Source organism: Anser brachyrhynchus (genome assembly GCF_964034855.1).
Source record: "Anser brachyrhynchus genome assembly, chromosome: Z".
NCBI classification, from domain to species: domain Eukaryota; kingdom Metazoa; phylum Chordata; class Aves; order Anseriformes; family Anatidae; genus Anser; species Anser brachyrhynchus.
In genome coordinates this window covers 34,985,870-35,007,909 of record NC_137697.1, presented here as the reverse complement: position 1 = coordinate 35,007,909, position 22,040 = coordinate 34,985,870, and the positions used below count along the sequence as shown (strand labels likewise).

General features: G+C 35.3%; 1 protein-coding gene across 1 annotated transcript in view; it reads right to left on the bottom strand.

Annotated features, from left to right (window-relative positions):
- Positions 1-22,040, bottom strand: part of LOC308185765 (transient receptor potential cation channel subfamily M member 3-like) — a gene marked incomplete at its 3' end in the record, with an annotated part of 188,020 nt that overhangs the window by 29,088 nt on the left and 136,892 nt on the right. Inside the window, exons 3-5 of the mRNA XM_080574311.1 lie at positions 12,920-12,999; positions 11,997-12,201; positions 2,555-2,768 (exon numbers count right to left, since the gene is read on the bottom strand). Coding sequence (XP_080430437.1) covers positions 2,555-2,768; positions 11,997-12,201; positions 12,920-12,999 — 499 coding nt within the window. The remainder of the gene's footprint in view (positions 1-2,554; positions 2,769-11,996; positions 12,202-12,919; positions 13,000-22,040) is intronic.

Below are 22,040 nucleotides of genomic sequence, written 5' to 3'. Positions count from 1 at the left end.
TCTTTGTATCTGAATGAAGGATGGAAATATGAAAAAAATAATTTCACTACTCTGTGCTGAACTATTCAGTCATTCTTTCCAACCAAACTGCCACCTGAGGATCAGCATGAAAATAGAAATTAGTATAGAGAGAATGAGTGCTTCCCAGCTCTCTTCCCTGTACTTTCTGGTATTGCTGCTTATATGCTTTAGACCAGTTTTGTCAGTGTTTCAGAGGTGCAGAGGACGTGTCATTCCTCTTTCTTTTCAGAAAATAATTTTTGATCTGGGCATCAATAATATATATTTCTTTATGTGACTGCACTGAAGCAGACCTGTGGATTTGCTGTGGATGTTTTCTGTTATTTGGTTTCTCTGTTTGCCTCTTGTTCTGATTCCACAAATTTCAAAATGACTGGATAGGCATTGTAACAGTCACATAACAGGTACAATTTTAGCCATATATTACCCTCACTTTAAATCAGCCATGTAAGAATGAAAGAAAGCTTTTAAGTTCTTGTGTCTAATTTCCTTCCTGTGGCACAAAAGGAAAAATAAACACCCTATACCCATGTAAAAATCAGGTATTATTTTTTAAATTGTAACCAATCAATCCACATGATTTGGAAAAGAAAATTTAGCTAGACTACAAAAAAAAAAAAATCCAGATAATTAGGATAATCAACTTTCAGTATAGCTTAAATATTCAGAAAAAAACTTGTTTATTCAACTGTTATGCTTATAATTAAGTATGTACCATGCCTGTCACATCACTGCTTCACAATTCCACAGAAGCATTTCAGGATTTTTCAATTATACATTTTTTTAAGAGAAATATTATGTAAAAATTCATCATGAACAGAACTAACTAGACACAGAAATTCTAAGTTTTTACAAGTTCACATAGAGATTAAACACTGAATTTTCACCTAAACAATTTGAAAACCTAGCTTTGAGGCAACGAGATGTTTTGTTACACAATTCAAAAGGAGCAATGAAAGGTAGCTGATAATGCAGAACAGCTTCTGAAGTTACACGTGTTTATAATAACACACAGCAACATGAATTCAATTGTTTAGACTAGGTCACTTTTGATTACAGGAAAAAAAAATCCTTTTCAACAATAATTATATTCATTTTTCTGCTTTGTTCATTCTGTTTTGGCATTCACAACTATGATGTTTTGAAAAATCGTATGATGTAGTCATCCATTTGCCAAATGCAAATATTATATTTGGTTGTCATCTACAAAATGTCTGTAGTCTGATTTCCAGAGCCTTTGTGGTGTTTACACTGTAGCGAGTGTACAACATCTACAGTTTTCTAATATGTTTTTATCTTAATTTTTATTTGTCTTTACCTTTGTCATTACAACAGTATCTGCCAACAAGTCCAATTATTATCACCACAGAACAGAGGTCAATATTTAACCTAATTTTCTTCCTTATTCATGGGGAACATGATACATGTGTGTATCTACTTATTTATCTAACAGTCCAGAATTTATGTCTCTTCTTTGCTATTTATATTGCTTCTGTGAATATTGTTTTAAATTTGATATGTCCTGGAAACTAAAAAGCCCAAGACTCCTGTTAAGCATTCATATTTAAATACATACGAGTTGATCCACAGCACACTAAAGTTAATGTATGACAGAGTGATTATAATATTTTCCACAGACAGTAAGAGGATGCACTCTTTGAAATTATTAAAGCAATAAGTTATAGTGTTGTTACTGCCATAAATGGGAATGACAAGAATTGACAAGTATGTGTCCTGTCTCAAAACTTTTTACATTTATCTTTAGCAGAACTCTTTGATTTTCCCTTGACTCTTTCCTTCTTTCTGCCTCCTTCAGCGAAGGTAATTGGGAAGCTTATTCCCATTTTTTTTTTTCATCTAGGGAATTACATTTTATAGTTTATTCCCAAAACCTACATGCTGTCTCCCAGCAGAGCAGGGCCAGCTGCTGTATTGGGTTCATAGACGGCCCAGATGGTATGTTACAGATGTTCTTAACTTTGAATACAAATGGCAATATTATCTCTCTTGCTCCAGGGGTAATAGGAAAAAGTAGGTCAAGCTGTCTGCCAGAAAGGAAAAAGTGATACTTATTCACCATAATGTTTTCTATCACATCCATAAAACAGAACTTTTTTCCTTTCACACTTCAGATGGTCTTATAAGAGAAAATAAAAGGTCTTTTCTGAATGAAAGTGTTTTCCATTTTATGCAATAAGTGCTTGGCTTCTTGGGTTTCTGGTTAGTAGTCCTTCCCTGTAGCTGACTGTTGATTTTATAAAGTCTTCACTGGCAATGTACTAATATAATTGCCTCACAGGAGGCCTTATTTTCAGCTTCCCAGTGTACTTTTCATGCTTTAGTGAACCTTTTATTCCCTGGTAGCTGCCAGAGTGGTATGAACTTGCCATTTTCTTGTTTACACTTAGTACAGCTAGCAGTAATAAAATAAAACATGCAATATTTTCCTGATCTGATCAGGCCTAAATTTTTTCTGTCAAAATGATGAAATCTCCTAGTCACCACTGTGCTTTCATTTCAATGTTGCTGTTACCTGTGTTTACTCCTCCAGTGAATATCCATGCTCCGGTTGTCATAGCAGCCTTAATGAGGCCTTTCCCAAAGACTTGCTTGAGTTTTGGCTGAAGTTCAAAATTCTGAAGGCCCCCATGCACAGAGATGAGAAGTTTAGGGAGCTCAAGCTGCCACTCTTTGGTCATCAGGTGCAGAAGAAGGTCAGGCTTTGTGTCAAAAGACACACGTACATACTGCAGAAATAGGGGCAACAGTAAAGAAAAAAGGATTGGTTATACTCAGAGATGTCTAATGCATATCACCTACGCCCAACAGATTACAGAAAAAAGGCAACTTTCATAACAAAAACATTAATTAACTGGTAAGTTGGTGATTTCTAAAAATGTAGAAAACTAGGCAACTATGTTTAGTGGAACACTTGCAGTTTAGAGACTGGATGATTTTCCTGCATAAATACAAAATTAAGAAATTAAGTCATTGTTTCAATATTCACAGCAATGTTTGATAGGTATTTTTCTTTAATTTAAGGATGCAGAATCTTGAGTAAAAGTTTAAAGGGTCCACCAAAAACAACCCAGGTAGTCAGAGTCACAATTGTGCATTTGCTTGTCTTATATTAAAATTAACAAAACCAAACACTCCAAAGGTAGTTAAGAACAGAAACATGTTTAGTTCTTCAAACACGCATGTGTTTAAACCGAGCAAGACTACTAAAGAGGTACTTTTCAAATGAAAGAATGAATGAATTAGACTTACAGACTAATTTGTACAGAATCATGAATTTGCATAATAAAGTGCAGGCACCTAAAATGATTTTGAAACACATTGATACGTTTCCAGTTCTCAGCTCTTCTCTGGTATGTCTGCAGCATTTTGTCTCAGGGGAGAACCTGTCCACCTGTGTGCATTCTCCAAGGTAGGAACTGCCTTCAAATTTTCTACAGCCCCACTATATCACACACATGCCTGTCTCTTCCTGATAAGCCATTCTGTATGGACCTTTTCTCAGTCTTTCTATTGATGGTATTTGAATTGTTTCACAGTACCAGTGCCAGGGCAGATGCTTTTTTTTTGAATTCCAGCTGCACAGTATAAAAGGGTCAAAAAGAGGATAAAAATCCTCTCTATAGCTTGTCAAATATGGAAGGACCACCGTAATCAAATAAAATGGGTTATTGAAAGCTACCCATCTACCAAATTTATGACTGAACCAATGCATATAGTGTTATTTTAAGTTGTCAGCATAGCCATCAGTTATATAACACTGGCACCTTTGCTTTCAGCTAGAAGAATGACCAGTTCTACCTTATTCATTGCAACATGACAGGTAATATAATATCCACATACATAATGTAATCATTTTGTCCCTTGTTAACGTCTAATCAGTATTTATCACCGTAAGATTGTTCTGCTTTAGTAAATAATATGACTGTTAGATGGACTCCTTTATAGTTGACTAAGAAATAAGGCATTGAGTTTTTCCAGAAAAAATTGCTAATAGCTAGGTTTCTTTGCAGGAATGAGTTGTCAAAAACAGGACAACCATTCTCAGCATTTCTGGAAATAGAAGACTATTCTGGCAACCCATCAGAGGAAAGCAAGATGAACATAGACAAATAGAGATGAGCAAGAACTTGTGAATCTTCCTTTGCTCCAGTACATCAGTATTGTTCCCTTTATCTGCCATGCAAATTCTTAACAACTAACGGATGAAGAGAATACAGTACTCATATGTGGCAATAGTGTACGGTACCTTTGAGCTTCTATACATAAACTATGTTATCAGCAGCTACCCATTCAATTACTTGCATGAGAGTTAAGAAAAACCTTTCTTGGTACCCGATTCCACTGACCAGATGGTGAAGTTAATAATTTTTATTAGGATTCAAGGGCTGTTGAATTTTTAACAGACCAGTGTTAGAAGAATAATTCTTATTCCCTTTGCTCTGGACCTAGGGAGAACTGAGGCTACAAAGTGCTACTGCTTGTTACACTTTGTTAATATAGAGACATCATCCTTTAGGGACCTACACAAATGCTATGCTGGTCTAAGTATGGAGATTATGTTTTAGTATCCTTGCCACCTTACACTGTTTGTAGCAAAGAGAGACTATGAGCTTTAAGCAGATTACAGAAAGTGAATTCATATCAGTAATGGCCATACAAATTTTTCTAAAGCAGGATACACAACATCATTCTGGCTTGTACTAAAATGAAGGCACGAATAGCTTCAGATATGTATTGTATAATCTTTAGTATCTTTTTATACACCAGAATATGTGACTCTGTTGTCCGTCTTTAGTCTATGTATTAATTGGTAAAAAAATCTCTTTCATTCCTTATGCACAAAGACCTCTGAGTTTCAATAAACATAAACCTATGTTGAATCATATATTAGAAATATTTTCTTGTATTTATTTGAAATTTAGACATATTTTATTACAAGTGACTGCTTGTTCTTTGTAATGCAGGTAAAACTCAATATTGGTGATAATAATTTATTTATTTATAAAGAGGAAATTTAAGCAAAAGTGAATCGGAACGTTTTTTCATGTAAATTTAAATTTACATCATCATTGATGAACTTTACTGTTTTAGAATCTTTTGAGAAGGGTGATGGCACCTAAAATGATGATTTTACATCTGTGCAGAGACCTTAGTTTTAGCTTTTACAGAGGGCATTTTCATTTTGGCATGATTTGGATTGATCTTTTGCTATTTACATAACATGTTAACTAGTAAGAACAAGAATTTTATTTATTTATTTATTTCTGCCATCATTTTCAAAGCATTGATTAAATTATTAATGAACATTTTTAAAGTAATTTTGTCCAAATTAAAAATTCGGTCTTGTAGCAGAATATTCAACTTTTGCAGTTTGTGTTTAGAAACTTAATAAGTATTTCTGCCATTCTTTAATTCTTTTGCTATAGCCTCCAGAGGCAGATTTAAAACTTAAATGTAAACATAAGCTGAGCCTGGTGTATCCATCTATCAGCTGTAGAAATGACCACTTCTAATGGCAAATAATTTAATCTCTCCTTTATGGGAATGGTGTATGGACAGGATGCAATAATTCAGTTGTAGCCAGCAAGACAGGAAAAAGAAGTACAGTTTTAAACCAGAAAACATGCTGGCAGATTTGACTGACTTCAGCATAAGACCGTAAGATGAAAGATCATCAAATTTATCATGCCCACTTGATCCCTAAACTAGTACAAAGGCTATCAGCAAGGGTGCCATTTGATGCCAATACTTATTTCAATGTTTTTATCAAATGTTTTCCTAAAACATAACTGTGTTTATCACCAGTCAAACAGCCAGATATTGCAGGCTGGACTCCCATGCCCTAGGGGAGAAGTCAAAGTTACTGAGTGGTAAAAATACTGCTCTGTTGGTCAAGCACAGCTATCTTACGAAAGATATGGTGTATGACAGCAGATGACAGCATAAATATATAAAGGAGAAAGATTCAGAATAGAGGTCCATTTTGTTGTATTTCTTCAAATAAAATCTCTTCGGATAATATTTTGTGATCTGGAAGACATTTTAACATTGCTCCTTCAGTTCTCTTTGATGCAAGCAAAGACTGGGTGAATATTTAACCTACCTCAAATAAGAATTCAGAGCTGCAGATAGTCCTTCAAGCTAAAGATTCGTCCCTCAAAGTGTGATCTTCATATAAAACAGGCTTGATCTAATTCCCACTATATTCAAGAGTAAAATTGTAACTTAGACTGAAACAAGACTGGTTCCTTAAAAGTTAATATTCTCAACAGCTGAAGGCTCCATCTAAGTTCTGCTTAAGCAGCCAGTGGAAAAGCTGTCATTGACTTACAGGTTCTTTAACTAGATGTCTTTCTGTGTTATTTTCCCTTTTTCTTCATGTAGGACACCATATTTGAGCCTTGTAAAAATCCTTTGAATATTAATTTATTATAACAAAAACAATGCTTGCTGCCATTTCCATGATTTATGTGAGTTAAAGTATTACCTCTACATTTTCTCTCTCAGAAACACTAATGGATTTTAAAAAGTTTTTAACACAGTTTTGACAGAAATGAATAAATTTTAAAAGCAAAAATATACATTTGTGTGCTTGACTTCAATATCATGAGTAATTATAATATTTAAAAAAAACAAATATTGGGAAGTCTATGTAAGAAACAGTATATGTACTTTGGAATTCTATTGATGTGTTTTTATGATTCCATGCCACAGAAGAAACATTAAGCCAAAAATACTGTAATAAATGTTATTTCTCCTACATCTTCCTAAAGATATGTTAGCTTCTTATTGTGCACATTAAATGTATTGTTAGAATGTATTTGATTAGGAAGAAGTTATTAAAAAATAGAACAAAAGTGTTTAATTCATTAAAGTTCCTAAAAAAGCCTGGCTAACCTTGAAAAACCATGATCAAAGTATATTTCAGTTCAGTGAAAAGTAGTCCTTAAAAAGAGACTGATAGGGAATCTAAACACACCAATTAATGAAATAACATTATGTCATTTATTTTATTTTATATTTTATTTTATATATTATTTTATTTTATTTTATATTTTATTTTATTTTTACTACCATCTGTTATGGAGAAGCAGATGTTAAATTTTAAAAATTGGTTTAGTTTGGTCATAAATTTGGTGCAAAATACATCACAGCAAGATTGCCTTAAGCAGTGTACTAATCCCTCTGTTTTGAAATCATTCAGATTATTGCTTGTAATTAGAATGGAATCCGTCACATTAGTTTAGTAATTGCTCTCAGAGTCAGGGTAATAAATTCCCAGTATATAGTTAGATGAATTCATGCATATCATTTCTTCAATACTAAACATGAAATGATATAAGTAGATTGTTTTATTAATCCTTTTTTTTTTTTTAATTCACTGATTGATTGCAAAAACTATTGAAGAAGTTTCTGTATCTTCACATCTTTCTCTGTTCTCAGCTGTAAATAAAGAGAATTTCTTTCAGATGCCAAAACTGACAATCTATCATAAAAACAAACAAACAAACAAAAACAAAACAAAAATGCAATGTAAACATGAATAGCAAACTTGTTAAATGTGTTTCTTACACATGAGATGACACAATAGGATGAGCCACTTGTAAAGAAAATATGAGATTGATAGAGATCTAAAAAAACACAAAGTTGTTGCAGGATCAACTGTGGTTTCACAAAGACTGAAAGAAAGAGCTCTTTAGTAACTGACGTCATTTACAAATCTAATCTCTGCTATATGTTTCTGCATAATCTGTTGTACAATCTGATCAAATTATTAAGTACCTTAGAGTAGTCTCACTGAAGAAAATTTAACAACTCAATTGTATTGGCAAAATTCATACCACTTGAGAACTGTTATTCTATTTGACTGCAGAATTCAAATTAATGGCACAGATAATTCTACTGGCAATATATATACCTAAATGTTCTTTACTTTACTGTTTTGTTCCAATCCCCGTTTACTGTTAAATTTCTTTCTCTCCCCTTCTCCCCCTCCCCCCTCCCCCCACCCCCCCCCCTTCCCCCCAACTAAACCATTTTTAATATTCTGGTGGCAACAGATGTAATATTATATCACTGCATTTGTAACTTGCAAGTAATGCAAGGTATATGTATATTTACCATCAAATTAATATATGTATTAATAAAATCCAGTTCTGTTACTATCAGTGGACAAAATCATTATCTGTCAGTCTTATACATACTAATCTGTTCCATGATTTTACAGGTACTAGTTTCCCCATTATAAATCTGAGGTTTAAGTTGTTTCTGTTAATAAATATCATCTCTTGACACGCAAATTCATGAAGCATTCCATATTATTTTGAGCAGCCCTGCCGAGAGGAGTTTTGGTTGATAGCAGGCTGAATATGAGCCTGTAGTGTGCCCTGGCAGCCAGGAGGGCCAACTGTATTCAATTGGGTTCATCAAGCACGGCATTGCTAATTGGTTGAGGGAAGTGATTGTCCCACTCTACTCTGTGCTGGTGTGGCCTCACCTCAACTACTGTGTGCAATTCTGGGCACCACAGTACAAAAAGGATGTGAAACTGTTGGAGAGTGTCCAAAGGACGGCTACGAAGATGGTGAAGGGCCTAGAGGGGAAGACGTATGAGGAGCGGCTGAGGTCACTGGGCGTGTTCAGCCTGGAGAAGAGGAGGCTGAGGGGCGACGTCTACAGCTTCCTAATGAGAAGGAGTGGAGGGAATCAGTCACATATCTTAATAATTGCTCTCAGAGTCAGGGTAATCTGACAGAGTCAGAGAGGGGCAGGCACTGATCTATTCTCTTTATTGACCAGCGATAGAAATGTGTCAGGTTGTGATAGGGGAGGTTCAGGCTGGATATCAGGAAGAAATTCTTCACCAAGAGGGTTGTCATGCACTGGAACAGACTCCCCAGGGATGTCATCATGGCATCAAGCCTGTTGGAGTTTAAGAAGCATTTGGACTCTGCTCTTAGTTATATGGTCTGAATTTTTGGGTAAACCTGTGTGGAGCCAGGAGCTGGACTCAATGATCCTTATGGGTCCCTTCCAACTCAGGATATTCTATGATTCTCATTCCTTGTAGCCTTGATTCAGATTACTAAATTTGCTGTTTACATATAACAAGATAATGCTTTTGTGTTTACCATGCTTAAAAAATTTCAAGTACAGGCATCCATTTCAGGAAACAGAGTAAAGTATAGGTGATAAATTTTATACCAAATTCTTCCCCCAAGTCTTTGTTTGATTTCTGTTATCTCGCCAAATTTTACACATTTATAAGATTATTCTTTTAGGCAATAGGAATAACATTAATTTACCATAAGTGTCAGGAAAAAGTCAGGTTGTATGCTATAGTTGTATTTGATATCTAGTAGTTAGAAAATAAATATGTAGTTCATTTTTAGAAAAGAACAAACATCTACAGTATTGCCCCCTGCAGTCCATTTTTATGTTCCAGTTTCACTTCTTTTGGTTTTGAAAATGTGGTATCCAGGTATTACTTGAATAAGACTGTTTTCCATGGTTTTTATGCACTTATTCCTTTTTCTGAGCCTTATTTTTCAATATACTATAACTGTTTTTTATTCCCCTTCTCTCCTGGCAAAATTGGTTCATTGTTTTCAGTGAGCAAAGGCTAAGTTTTCACATAAAATTTTTGATTTGGTAAAGTTAGTTGGTTATTATGAGAAAGACCTTGTATCCAGTAAATTCAGAGACAGGAGTTTCAGTTTTTTTTTTTTTTTTTAATAAAACTGCAATGACTATTTAGTCCCCTAACCTCCTTGACTATAATAATGTTTGGTACTGGAAATAAGACCATTAAGACACCTTCACACTCTTTTCAGTGACAAACACATAACAGTATAGCAAATTTCTTTATTATTATTACTATTTTCATTAAAATTTTGTCATTAAGGTTTTGCAAACCTCCTTATTTGTGCCTTGATCATATGGAAGGTGTTTTTCCTCACTGATGGTAACCAAGTGGAACACCCTTTCAGAGATTTTTAGTGAACAGTTTATTTTGAAACACTTTTCTCACTAGCAGGATGATTGAATTTCTGAAGGTTTTATGGACATATCTAATTCATGAAGACTTTTTTTGTTTGCATGTTTCAGCTGAGATTTAATGAATATGACTAGATGACAGATGCAGCTATCTTCCTGTTTCTAGTATTGTCAAAATAAATCCAGAGATTTTCTAGAAATGTTTCATCTATATTTGACTTGTCACTTATTTATATATTTGAGATTCTTAACCCTTTCTTGTCTTCTCTTTTTTAAATTCTTCAGGGCTTAGTTTTGTTTGTTTCAAGTCCTGACTGTGCTCTGTGACAAGATTTTTCTTTTAATGTTGACTTTGACTTTTATCTCTACAGTTTCACTTCTATATTACTTTGAACACATAGCATATACTTTGGAACATCTCCTATTCTCTTATGGCATTGTTCCCAAGACACCAGAATCCCAACAGAGGCCAGAAATCCTGTAGCACAATTAATATCATCTGCTTCTTTAAACTCTTAAACAGTTCAGAACTCTCCAAGATGACTTTTGCCTGGGCAGGGCAGTTTATTGCATTAAAGAACTCTTCAAGGACGTCACTCAAAATATTTAAAGCAAAGTAACCATATATAGGTAATAGCATGATGGTTACTACATCTCTGAATCTTTCTCTGTTTTGGTGAAAATCAATCTGTTTTGTTCTCACCCCTTGTGAAGTTATCAACAGCATGGTTTACTTCATTTGTGTTCTGAGGGAGGTGTCAATTTATTCACACTAAACAAACTTTATTTACTGAATCAGATTCTCTCACTAGCAATGGCCTTGCAGATTTTTAGGTGATTGGTTATTAACTGAACATAAGGCATCTGTTATGTTTGGAGAGAAATGACCTATTTTGAATGACACTGTTTCTGGGGGCAATGGTGTCTTCTAGTTTCTACCATCAGAATCCATCTATCTGGGTGAACAGTACCAACCACTCAAGTAATATTTCCATCTCCACCCCCCCAACATATGCATCTGAGGAAAATATCTGGCTCTTGGTAGAGCAGTATTGAGCTCTTCATCATCGCTAATCCATCTAGTGCTGCAATACCTCTGAGAATCCTGCAGGGAAGTATTCAGGCAAAAGAAGATTGCACTGGGTTGCTGGGCAGGTTATTCTGCAGAGCATCTGGGGGTTCTGTGTCTGCCCTCACTCACAGCTGCCCAGAGCAGTCTCTTGGCCACAGTATACTAGGTATATATTCATCTTTCATTTTCCTACTGCCAGGTTCTGCAGTTTAGATATAGCCAGAGATTCTTCCCTTCCTACAATGCTGTGTAGAAATATACCCATGGGTTAGTGTAGGCACTGGAAATCTCTGAGTTAGTGGAGAAATGCATTCAGATTAATATACTTTGGTATCTCTCCATAACATTGCATTATGACTAAGTGACTTGCTCAAGGAAATCTGTGGCAGAACAGGGATTTCCCAGTTCTTAACTTAGTGTGGCACACTTAGTGTGCCTCTTATTTCAGTGAAAGATAAACAAGTAAGTCTAACTGGTCTATCCTCCAACATATATCTAGAGGAATATTAAAAAAAAAAAATAAAAATTGAAAAGTCTATCTCAAATTTGTCAGCCTTACAGACACACGCCAGCAATGGGAAACCATAGCTGAATTCTGAAGTTATTCAGAAAAAGATAGATGGATTATCATTGGTAGAAAATCAAGATAGTGGTACATTGGCATATTTTTGGTCATAAAGGTCGCCCCTTTCATGTTCTCTAGCTTTTACAGTTCCTTCTCTTCACCAGTTCATTGGCACGTAATACATAAAAACAGATAGCGTGGTTTTATGCTAAATAATACATAAAAATGATATTAAGAACTCTATTATTTGTGTTTTTTGTTTGTTTGTTTGTTTGTTTTTAAGCTAGCAGCATTATTTATCTAAGAGAAAAACATGGTTACCATGGCTTTATTGGAGTGGCCTCCTCCTTGGAACTCAATAGTTCCAAAAGCGTCCGTCGGGCTGAGCTGTGTGTGCTTGCTGATGGACCACTTCTCTGACTGGATGTCATTGCGAGTAAGCCTGCTTTCATTTTTCTCATTCTGGATAACGGAGATACTTGGAGTCAGTCCAACATGTTGACCTATTAGACGCCCACAGCAACACCTATGACATTAAACAAGCAGAAAAATTGTGTAACATTCATTTACAAAACAAATAGAAAAACAAGCTATAATAAACAGCCTACAAGTCTTCCCCATTCCCTTCCCCCCTCCCCTCACTGCCAAAACCTTTCAATTCTGCTGAGGATGTTTCTGCTAACCAAAGCCTTTATTTTTGGAAGAAACATAGTATAGCTATTACCTTTCCTTTCTATGATTTTGTTTTCTTTGGGCTATATTTTAATAAAATCAATGCTTTGCTTTAAATATGTACAACATGAAATTAAAAATAATTTTTTACGTTTTCAGATAACATCAGATCAATAGTCAGCTATTGAATTGACCATAAGACATTCTAAATTGGTAGTTTACTGCTATTGTTTTCTTGTTTTTTGTTTGGTAGGTTTTGGTTTTGAGAGTATTGTGTAGCATGCATCTAATTAATTTAGGCAAATATTTGAAAATCCAAAACTTTCACTAAGATGAGAAAATTAAAGATAGACACTATGGACCTTTAATGCCACTTTTTTAATGGAATACGTTTTCAAATGTAAATAAACGGTGCTCATGGGAAGCCAGCTCTCCATATGCAATTCAACCACCTCCTGATTAAACGTACAGCTTTACAAATTATTTTGGTCTCTATACATACATATAAACACACATATATAAGATATTTACTTGTAATTGACTTCATTTTCATACAAGTTACATGCAGTTACCTATGGGGGTCTTTGGTGCTGGGTATGATATGAACACATTCCCTCTTGTAAAAAGCTCTTTCTATCCATGATTTCTGTGCCTAAAAAAAAGAGAGAGGAAATACCTTAAGCTCTGTTTTCTTATTAAACACAACTTACAGTACATCTGAAGGCAAACTTCAAACACAAAAGAAAACTTCACTGACTCTGCAGCTATGCAGTGCCCATGCTGCATAAAGTAAACATTTTCCAAAGGAACTGAGGTTCTCTTCTAGGGCTAAGCATCCAAGAGAAGGTCTTAAAATTGTTTTCATATTCACTAGTCAGTTGACTTTGATGCTGTGAACTATGTTCTCATAACAGCACATTGGAGAAAAATTATTTCAAACTTTAAATTACCATAGTTCTTTTACACAGTAGAGGAAAAACTCACTTGTTAAAAATACTTTAAAAAAGTAACAGTGATACAATTTAATCATTTCAAATTAAAAAATGAAATGAAATCATTTCAAATTAAAAAACAAAACAAAAAACTCAAAAACTAGAAAAATATAGAAGGAAAATTCATAACACCGTGATTCCTCTGCAGTTTTTAGTATAGACACTGATAATTATGTTTAACATGGAGCTAGAAAATACACTTTCGTACAAGAACAACCTAATAAAAAAAAAAATCTTTGTTACATTAAGACCAGTCGATGTAAACTCTGAATTTGAGTTCAATGAAATTATGCCAATGATTATCACTTGTCATGATCTTGTCCCAGATATTCTCAGGAAATCATGTAATTTCTCAGTTTTCCCTCGGCACAGTCTACATTATTGGGCAGAAAATAGATTTTTTCTTTTGTTTTTTCTTTTATTTTTTTTCTTTTATTTTTAATGTGGGTTGGGAAAAAACAAACTTACAAAAAACAAACTAAACCAGCCAAAAAACAACAACCACAAAAATCCACAAAAAAAAACCCAAACACCAGACAAAAAAGAAACACCCACAAAACAACAACAACTACAACAACAACAGAGAAAACTTCAGAATCCAGAAAAATTTAAAATAATATTTAAAATAATCTAGACAGTGCTCACTCCATGCAATATGAATACTGGGAAAGTATCTAAAACACTCCCCCAGATAGAATTAAATTGTTCCATTTACTAAGGAGTTGAAATTTTCCTTTAAAAATGTAGTACAAACAGATAAAATAAAAAAATATATATCTGTTTGATTGCACACCATAAATAGAAGTATAAGAACTATTAAAAGCTACTTAACTGTTAAGTAGTGTGAAATGGACTTTAGGTAATTTAAGTGAAATCTGAGCACCTTGCATCTACAGAAAGATAAAACAGGAAATTACCTTTGTATAATTCCCTATCTACTATCTAATGTCAACTTTTGTCAGCTAAATCAACATCCTACTATTATTTTCAAAGACAGAAGCATGTGTTTTGGGACTTTTGGAAATCATTGTGAACTTTGAAAAGTTATTGAGTCAACGTCACTAGAATAAAGTACCAAAATAACAATTTCCAACTACATTTCTTACACCTTACTCACAAAGCGTAAAAAGTTGATCTTTCACCTTTTTTCACAGAACATAATTCCTTATGGGAATTAGTGGTCAGTCATGTTGCATAACAATATTTTCTCTTTGCTCTACTTGCATTTTTATTTGTAAAAGCCTGGTAGAGTTCATATTCTGCAGACACCCTGACAAGACTTTTACAGTCAGAGAAACAAGCCTATTAAAAATATTAAATAGATCTGTATTTGACAGTTGTTCCTTACTATATAGCAAATAGAAAGTTAATCTATTACAGAATGTGGGACATTTATTTTATTTTATTATTTATTTTATTATTTATTTTATTTTATTTTATTATTTATTTTATTTTATTATTTATTTTATTTTATTTTCATGTTTAAGCTAAGGAAATTTATATAGGGATTCTGAAAAAGCTAAATAAGGTGTAATATGCATAGAGGAGATTACATTGAACTTCTAACTTTTTAATGTTTAAAGCCTTGTATGCAGGCATTAATAATCATAACCATCATCACAGCATTACATAATAAAGAATGAAATCAGCTTAAAATCCAGTGTACCATTGAGTAATTTCTCAATTTGTCAAAGAAAGCCTTTTTAAAATCTATCTAGATTTCTCAGGGCATTCTGAGTGGGCATTATGAACTTCACTTGACCCTCTTACTGCAGACATTAGAAGCAAAAATATGTGGGAAAATTAGGGCTTTCCTTCTTGTGGAGCATTGTAGAGAAAGAAAAGGAGTTACAGTTATTATTCAAGTACTGCAATACTAACATTTGAAATTACATACTTTACTGTATAGATTAACAGATAGAATAGAACAAATTACAATAGAATCTTCACCATACCCCTCCAAATGCAAAAATGAAAAGTAATAACCTGTTTTAAAAAGCTTTTTATTCAAATTGGGGAAAAAAAAAAAAGAAAAATATTTTCTGGATTTTAGGTCTTAAGCAATACACCATCCTACCTGACCCATATATAGCACCAATGATTTATAGCACTATGATTTGGTCATTTCATAGTTCATACAGAGTAAAAAGAAAGCATCTGTTTTCTGCCTCATGCTAGTTATAGAGATCATTTGCAATAAAATACAAGGTTCAGAGGTAAAGTAATTATAATTACAATTACGTTACTTGCAGTAGCGTCTTCATAGCAGAATTAGAATAACTTGTAGAAATTATCACTATTAAACTCTTGTTTATCACATGAATTTATAAAGCAGTAAATAGTTTGGAAAAATATTTTCAAAAATAGCAGAGCAAGAAGGTTGTTTTCTCTTTTAGTTGTCTCACAAATTCTCCTTCAATGTTAATTCATAAAACAATTTAACATCCATAGTGACCTCCTAAAGTACATTCTATTATTGATGCTTGAATTTAGTTTACTTTAGATTGGATCTCAGTTAAATACCTCTGTTAGCTGCATGCAAAATCCCGCCAGGACCATTTTTGCCCCCTCTTCTTTACCTGAGCATTAAACTTGGTGTTTAAGTCTATCCTGGAGCAAACTCTGCTGTCCACATTACGCTGCTGCCGGTCATTGCTAACAACACATTTGTGACCACTCCCTGAAAAAGGCGTTCAGCCCGTCTGCAGTGCAGGGATAGGAGCATGAGCAGAGTCCTTGTGCCCATGAGTTGCTTGGAATGTGCTGCCACAGGATTAGCCTCATTAAGGGTCCAGTGGACATGCTTCCATAGCCCCTGAATGCCCCTTGATTTGAGCATCTGATCTGACACCAAAAGAAAAACAAATCCCCTGAGAGCTTGGTTTTGACTGACACAAGCAGTGACAGGCTTTTTTCCCCCTCTTCATTCCCCCTCAGAAAGCAAGCTTGCGAAAGTGTGATAAGGTGCTCCGAGTCCTTAAAGTTCAATCCATGAAAACAAATCCTTCAAAAGAAACAGTGTATTAAGCTAGAAAGAACCTAAGCACACTAGAGAGATTGTTAATCTCCAAAGAATGAAACCAGTGTGTTTATTGGATAACTGTGAGAAATCTATACACAGCTGAAATATATTGCAATTAATCAACAATGGCATTTTTCCAGAGAGGCTGGGGTTTGTCACTGTTTCTCACCACAGTTGCTGAATTGTAATGAATGTAAGTTTTCAAAAAATTATAAGCATAACTTTTTGTCTTTCTGAGAAAAGTAACTGCATTATTTTCAGCTTAATTAAAAGTTAGTAATTTGAAATACACCTAGAATGTTTACAAAGTCAGAGATTAATTCTTTAGTGTACACATCTGATATCAACTCCAAGGATCATTTTCATATGAACAACAACTAGTTTTTTAGTACATACCGATTATATCTTTTGAATCAATGACTTATTTCAGGCTTCAAACAAAAGTTAATATTTTTTACTCTCTTTTCCCCCCTAAGTTTGGATTAATTCCTCTCAAATCCTACATATGCATACTCCTTTTCTTTTCAATGAGGTTGCCATCTAACAGCTGAAAAATATGCTGTCTGCCTATTGCATTGATAGACACAAGCATTAAACAATCCCACATGTCCAGATCTGCTGGACACAGGATCTACCAGAATGAGCACATGCATCAAATTCTAAACTTCTTATATTGTCAGGCATGTTGAGAAGCTTCTACAAGCCTGAATAATCTTTGAGATTTTTGGATATATATACATAGATGTATATACACATGCTGTTCCAACAAAACTATCATCTGTGAGATCTGTTAACCACACAGTTTAAACCAACAGAGAATGAAATGTTTCCAAGCACATCCTGGAAGATTAGCACAGATTCAGATGGTATGTGCAGGATGCAAAGAGACAAAGTTGCAGTGTCAAGAAGAGAGCTAGTAAGCAGCTCAGCAAGGTAAAGAATGCATCTGGGAATTCAGCAGAAAAAGACCGCTTGCTTTTTAACACAAGAGAGTTTGGGTTGATTGGGACAGTAGACAAAACATTAGGGGAGGAAAGAAAAAGGGTAAAATTGAGTAAAAACAAAAATCTGACTTTGAAGTGAAATATCCATACTTGGACTTGACAAGATTCTGGAAGTCATTTCGGGATTTAGGTTTCAGCTTGCAATGTAGCTGGGGCAAAAGCCACATCTTTATTCCTTTTTAGAAATTAACACAAGCAACAATGGCTATACTCACTTGCATATATCACACAGTGGCACTCTTAGCACTCTTAGAGTTATGTTTTTGGGACTTAGTATAAACAATTGAAGCCATGGGAAACTACAGCTGTCTTCATTGTAGTATATTCAAAGGTGCTTTAAATTTATAATCCTCTTTGGTGATGAAAATATCAATAGCATAGATAAACCTGTATTTTGTTGAGTAGTAAGGATACAAACAATAAGCAAAGATTTTTTTTTTGTTAAGCAAAAATATATTCTTTTTTTTCCCCTCTACAGCATAATCTGCAAGTGCTTTTAGAGAGGTGGTTGCTGCACATTTGATCCTACAAACTTACACTTTATTAACATTTTCAACCCAGATCACTATTAATGAAACAAACTCTGAAGCAGTAGTTAGCAATGAAATCAGTACTGATACAGGAGAAGAACAAATATTAAAAATGAATCAAGAAAAAAAAATCAGGAAAATAAATTCTGGTAGATTTTAACATGTAATATAGCTGAAGTGCTTAACAGCTGACCTCAGAATTAAAGACATTTTAAAAAAGAGCACCAAGAATGACAATTTTAGAATCCTTCAATTTTTGTGGTAGGCCAGAGATGGAGCAAGTTCTAATCCTCTGATTCCCAAGTTTCTTAAACTCCAACAAGTGACCAGATTATAAAACAGGTTCATCACAAGAGAGGTGTTACAAGCTTTTCTCTACCTTTCAGTGGCGCAGAGCAGCTGGTCAGGCAATGGAATATTACTGAAGAAAATTACAGATAGGATTTGCAGGAACATCTGGTGACTGAATAACATCAGTGCTACTGCAATTTGAGTGGATTAGTTTACTTCAATCAAATGGGCACTTTTGGAAATCCAACTGCCTCTGAGTAAGGACCTTGTATTAGTAAACTTTTATAGTTAAGTTAGTACAAAGGATAGCAATGCTTCAACATAATGTTGTTACTAGTTGTGCTTGAGGAAAATTTCTATCCCCCATTTCAGTGTTGTCCAGTTATAAGCATTATAAGAAGTTTTACGCCTAGCTTGAAGAATTAGGATTTTACCTTTTTGGGTATTAAGCTACATGGATCATGAGACCAGCCAAAAATGTTTCAGTTTCTAAAAGATTTTTATTACCAGTGGCAGCTTAGAGGCTGGCCATCAGGCTTTTACCCACTATAGCTTCATTTCTGTACATTTTTTCTTCTGATTCCATAAACGTTTTATCACCAGAATTGTTTTAAGAACATTGTTGAATAGTCTTGAAAATCAAGCTGTCTCAAGGACAGACTAGGAGGTCATAGAATACAGTCATTCATTAATACAAGACTTTATAGAATTTCTCTATTGTCATTATTTACCAGATGTAAATCCTAATACTGTACTTAGATGAAACAGAGTAATTTTAAAACAATCAGGAACTATTTTTTTTCTCAATAATATATAATTTTAAGCATTCCATCTGACATTCTTATTTAAATAAATTAATGGAAAAGAAAATTGTACATCTCTGCTAGTGCCACATGCAAATATTTATTTGTGCTTTATATATTTTCAAAATATTTTATACACTGAGCATATGTAGCCACCACTACTATCATGGTATTGCTAAATACCATGATACCAATACCAATACTGGAAAGATTAATAGATGTTTCAAAAAGAATCAGAGAGAAGGATTAGGTCCAAGAATTGGTGTAAACATAAAGGCTCCCACAGACTTCCTCAAAATCAGTAGCAATTCAAGGAGGAGATTTTAGAGAAAAGCTGATTAAAATGAAAGGTATGTTGTAAAGAGTACTTTTTAAAAGTTCCTTTATTTCCGTCTTATGGGTACTGGCACATGGGCAGAAGAATTAAGCCTAATGACTTCATTTATGATGTTTCTTTGGTGAACTATTGCTGTGGTTTAACCCAGCCGGCAGCTCAGCAACGCACAGCTGTTCGCTTACCCTCCCCCCTCCCTCTCTGGGATGGGGGAGAGAATCAGAAAAATGAGGCCTGTGGGTTGAAATAGAGACAGTTTATTAGGACAGAAAAGAAAAGAAAAAAATAATTATAATACTACTACTACTAACAATGTGTACAAACCAGTGATGCACAATGCAATTGCTCACCACCCGCTGACCGATGACCAGCCTATCCCTGAGCAGACGGACCCCCCATCCTGGCTAGCCACCCCTATATATTGTTTAGCATGACGTCAGATGGTATGGAACACTCCTTTGGCCAGTTTGGGTCAGCTGTCCTGGGTCTGATCCCTCCCAGCTCCTGCTGCACCCCCAGCCTGCCCACTTGCAGGAGAACGTGAGAAGCTGAAAAGTCCTTGGCTTAGTGTAAGCACTGCTCTGCAGCAATTAAAACATCAGTGTGTTATCAACATTATTTTCATCCTAAATCCCAAACACAGCACCCTACCAGCTACTAGGAGGAAAATTAACTCTATCCTAGTTGAAACCAGGACAACTATTTAAGTTTTTACTAAATTTATCATCAGGCTATAATTATTTAAAGAAGAAAATGCTTTTTTTTTTGAGCATTAACAACCCTACTTGATCAAATGATGGGTTCATCTATTGTGTCACTTGTGAGTGCCATAAACAAGTACTAGGGAAAAGGAAAATGAGGCAAATGTACATGATACATTTGTTTTTGTAATAATCTTTCAGCTTGCAACTATTTTTTTTTTTTTTTGCTTATGGACTTCCTGCATTGTTGTGATTTCTGTGTTCTGTGTTGCTTTGTGGGCTTTTTTCCACAAAATTATCTTCTGATTTCATGTAGATTTTCAACATCCATAACATCCTTCTCCCTGCTGCAGGTGGAACTATTTCCTTCATTTTGCTTTGAATGTGACTCACACTTTCTCATGGTGTTCCTGTATTGAGAGAGGTATTGCAGAGTCAATGTCCATCCAGCCTGATGATGGAGTTCAGGATCTTACAAGAAGTAAGCAAGGCAAAAAATACGATCACAATCCGGTACTTCAGGAGAGCAAATTTTGGCCTCTTCTTTGACCTACTTGGAGTAATCTCATGGGTTAAGGTTCTAGAAAGAAGAGGGGTCAGGGAGAGCTGGTCAATATTCAAGCATCACTTCCTCCTAGCTCAAGATCAGAGTAATCCCCACGAGCAAGAAGGCAAGCAAAAGAGGAAGGACACTTGCATGGATGAGCAAAGAGTTCCTGGCAAAACTCAAACAGAGTAAGGAGGTATACAGAATGTGGAAAAAAGGATGGGCCACTTGGGAGGAATAGAGGGACATTAACAGAGTATTCAGAGATGTGACAAGGGAGATCAAAGGCCATTTGGAATTAAATCTGTGAAGGGATGTCAAGGACAAGAAGAAGGTCGTCTTCAAATATAACAATGCTAAAAGCAAGACAAGGGGAAATTTGGGCCCGCTGCTGAATGGGGTGAGTGCCCTGGTAACAAAGGATACAGAGAAGGCAACATTACTGAATGCCTTCTTTGCGTCAGTCTTCACCGCTAAGGCCAGTCCTCAGGAATCTCAGACCCTAGAGACAACAGAGGATGTCTGGAGAAAGAAGGACTTTTCTTCGGTCGAAGAGGACCAGGTTAGAGATCATTTAGGCAAACCTGACACCCACAAATCATAGAATCATAGAATCATTAAGGTTGGAAAAGACCTTCAAGATCATCTGGTCCAACCATACCCCTACCACCAATATCACCCACTAGACAATGTCCTTAAGCATCTTATCCAACCTTTCCTTAAACACCCCCAGGGACGGTGATGCCACCACTTCTCTAGGCAACTCATTCCAATGCCTGACTACTCCCTTTGAGAAGAAATGTCTTCTAATTTCTAACCTAAACCTCCCCTAGTTCAACTTGAGATCGTTCCCTCTGGTCCTATCAATGGTTATCTGCAAGAAGAGGCTGATGCCCAGCTCCCCACAACTTCCTTTCAGGTATCTGTAGAGAGCAATAAGGTCTCCCCTGAGCCTTCTCTTCTCCAGACTAAACAACCCCAGTTACCTCAGCTGCTCCTCATAAGACTTGTGTTCCAAGCCTTTCACCAGCTTTGTAGATAGGATGCACCTATGAGTACTGAGGGACCTGGTGAATTATTATTGCGAGGCCACTCTCCACCATCTTTGAAAGGTCATGGAGAACAGAAGAGGTGCCTGAGGACTGGAAGAAAGCCAATATTGTGCCAGTCCTCAAAAAGGGCAAGAAGGAGGACCCAGGCAACTACAGACCAGTCGGCCTCACCTCCATCCCTGGAAAGGTGATGGAACAGCTCATCCTGGAGGTCACCTCCAAGTACGCGGAGGATAAGAAGGTGATCAGGAGTAGTCAGCATGGATTCACCAAGGGGAAAACATATTTAAGAAATCTTATAGCCTTCTATGATGAAATGACTGGCTAGGTAGATGAGGGGAGAGCTGAGTGGATCAGTGAATGTTGTCTACCTTGACTTCAGCAAGGCTTCTACATTCATAGTCTCCCATAACATCC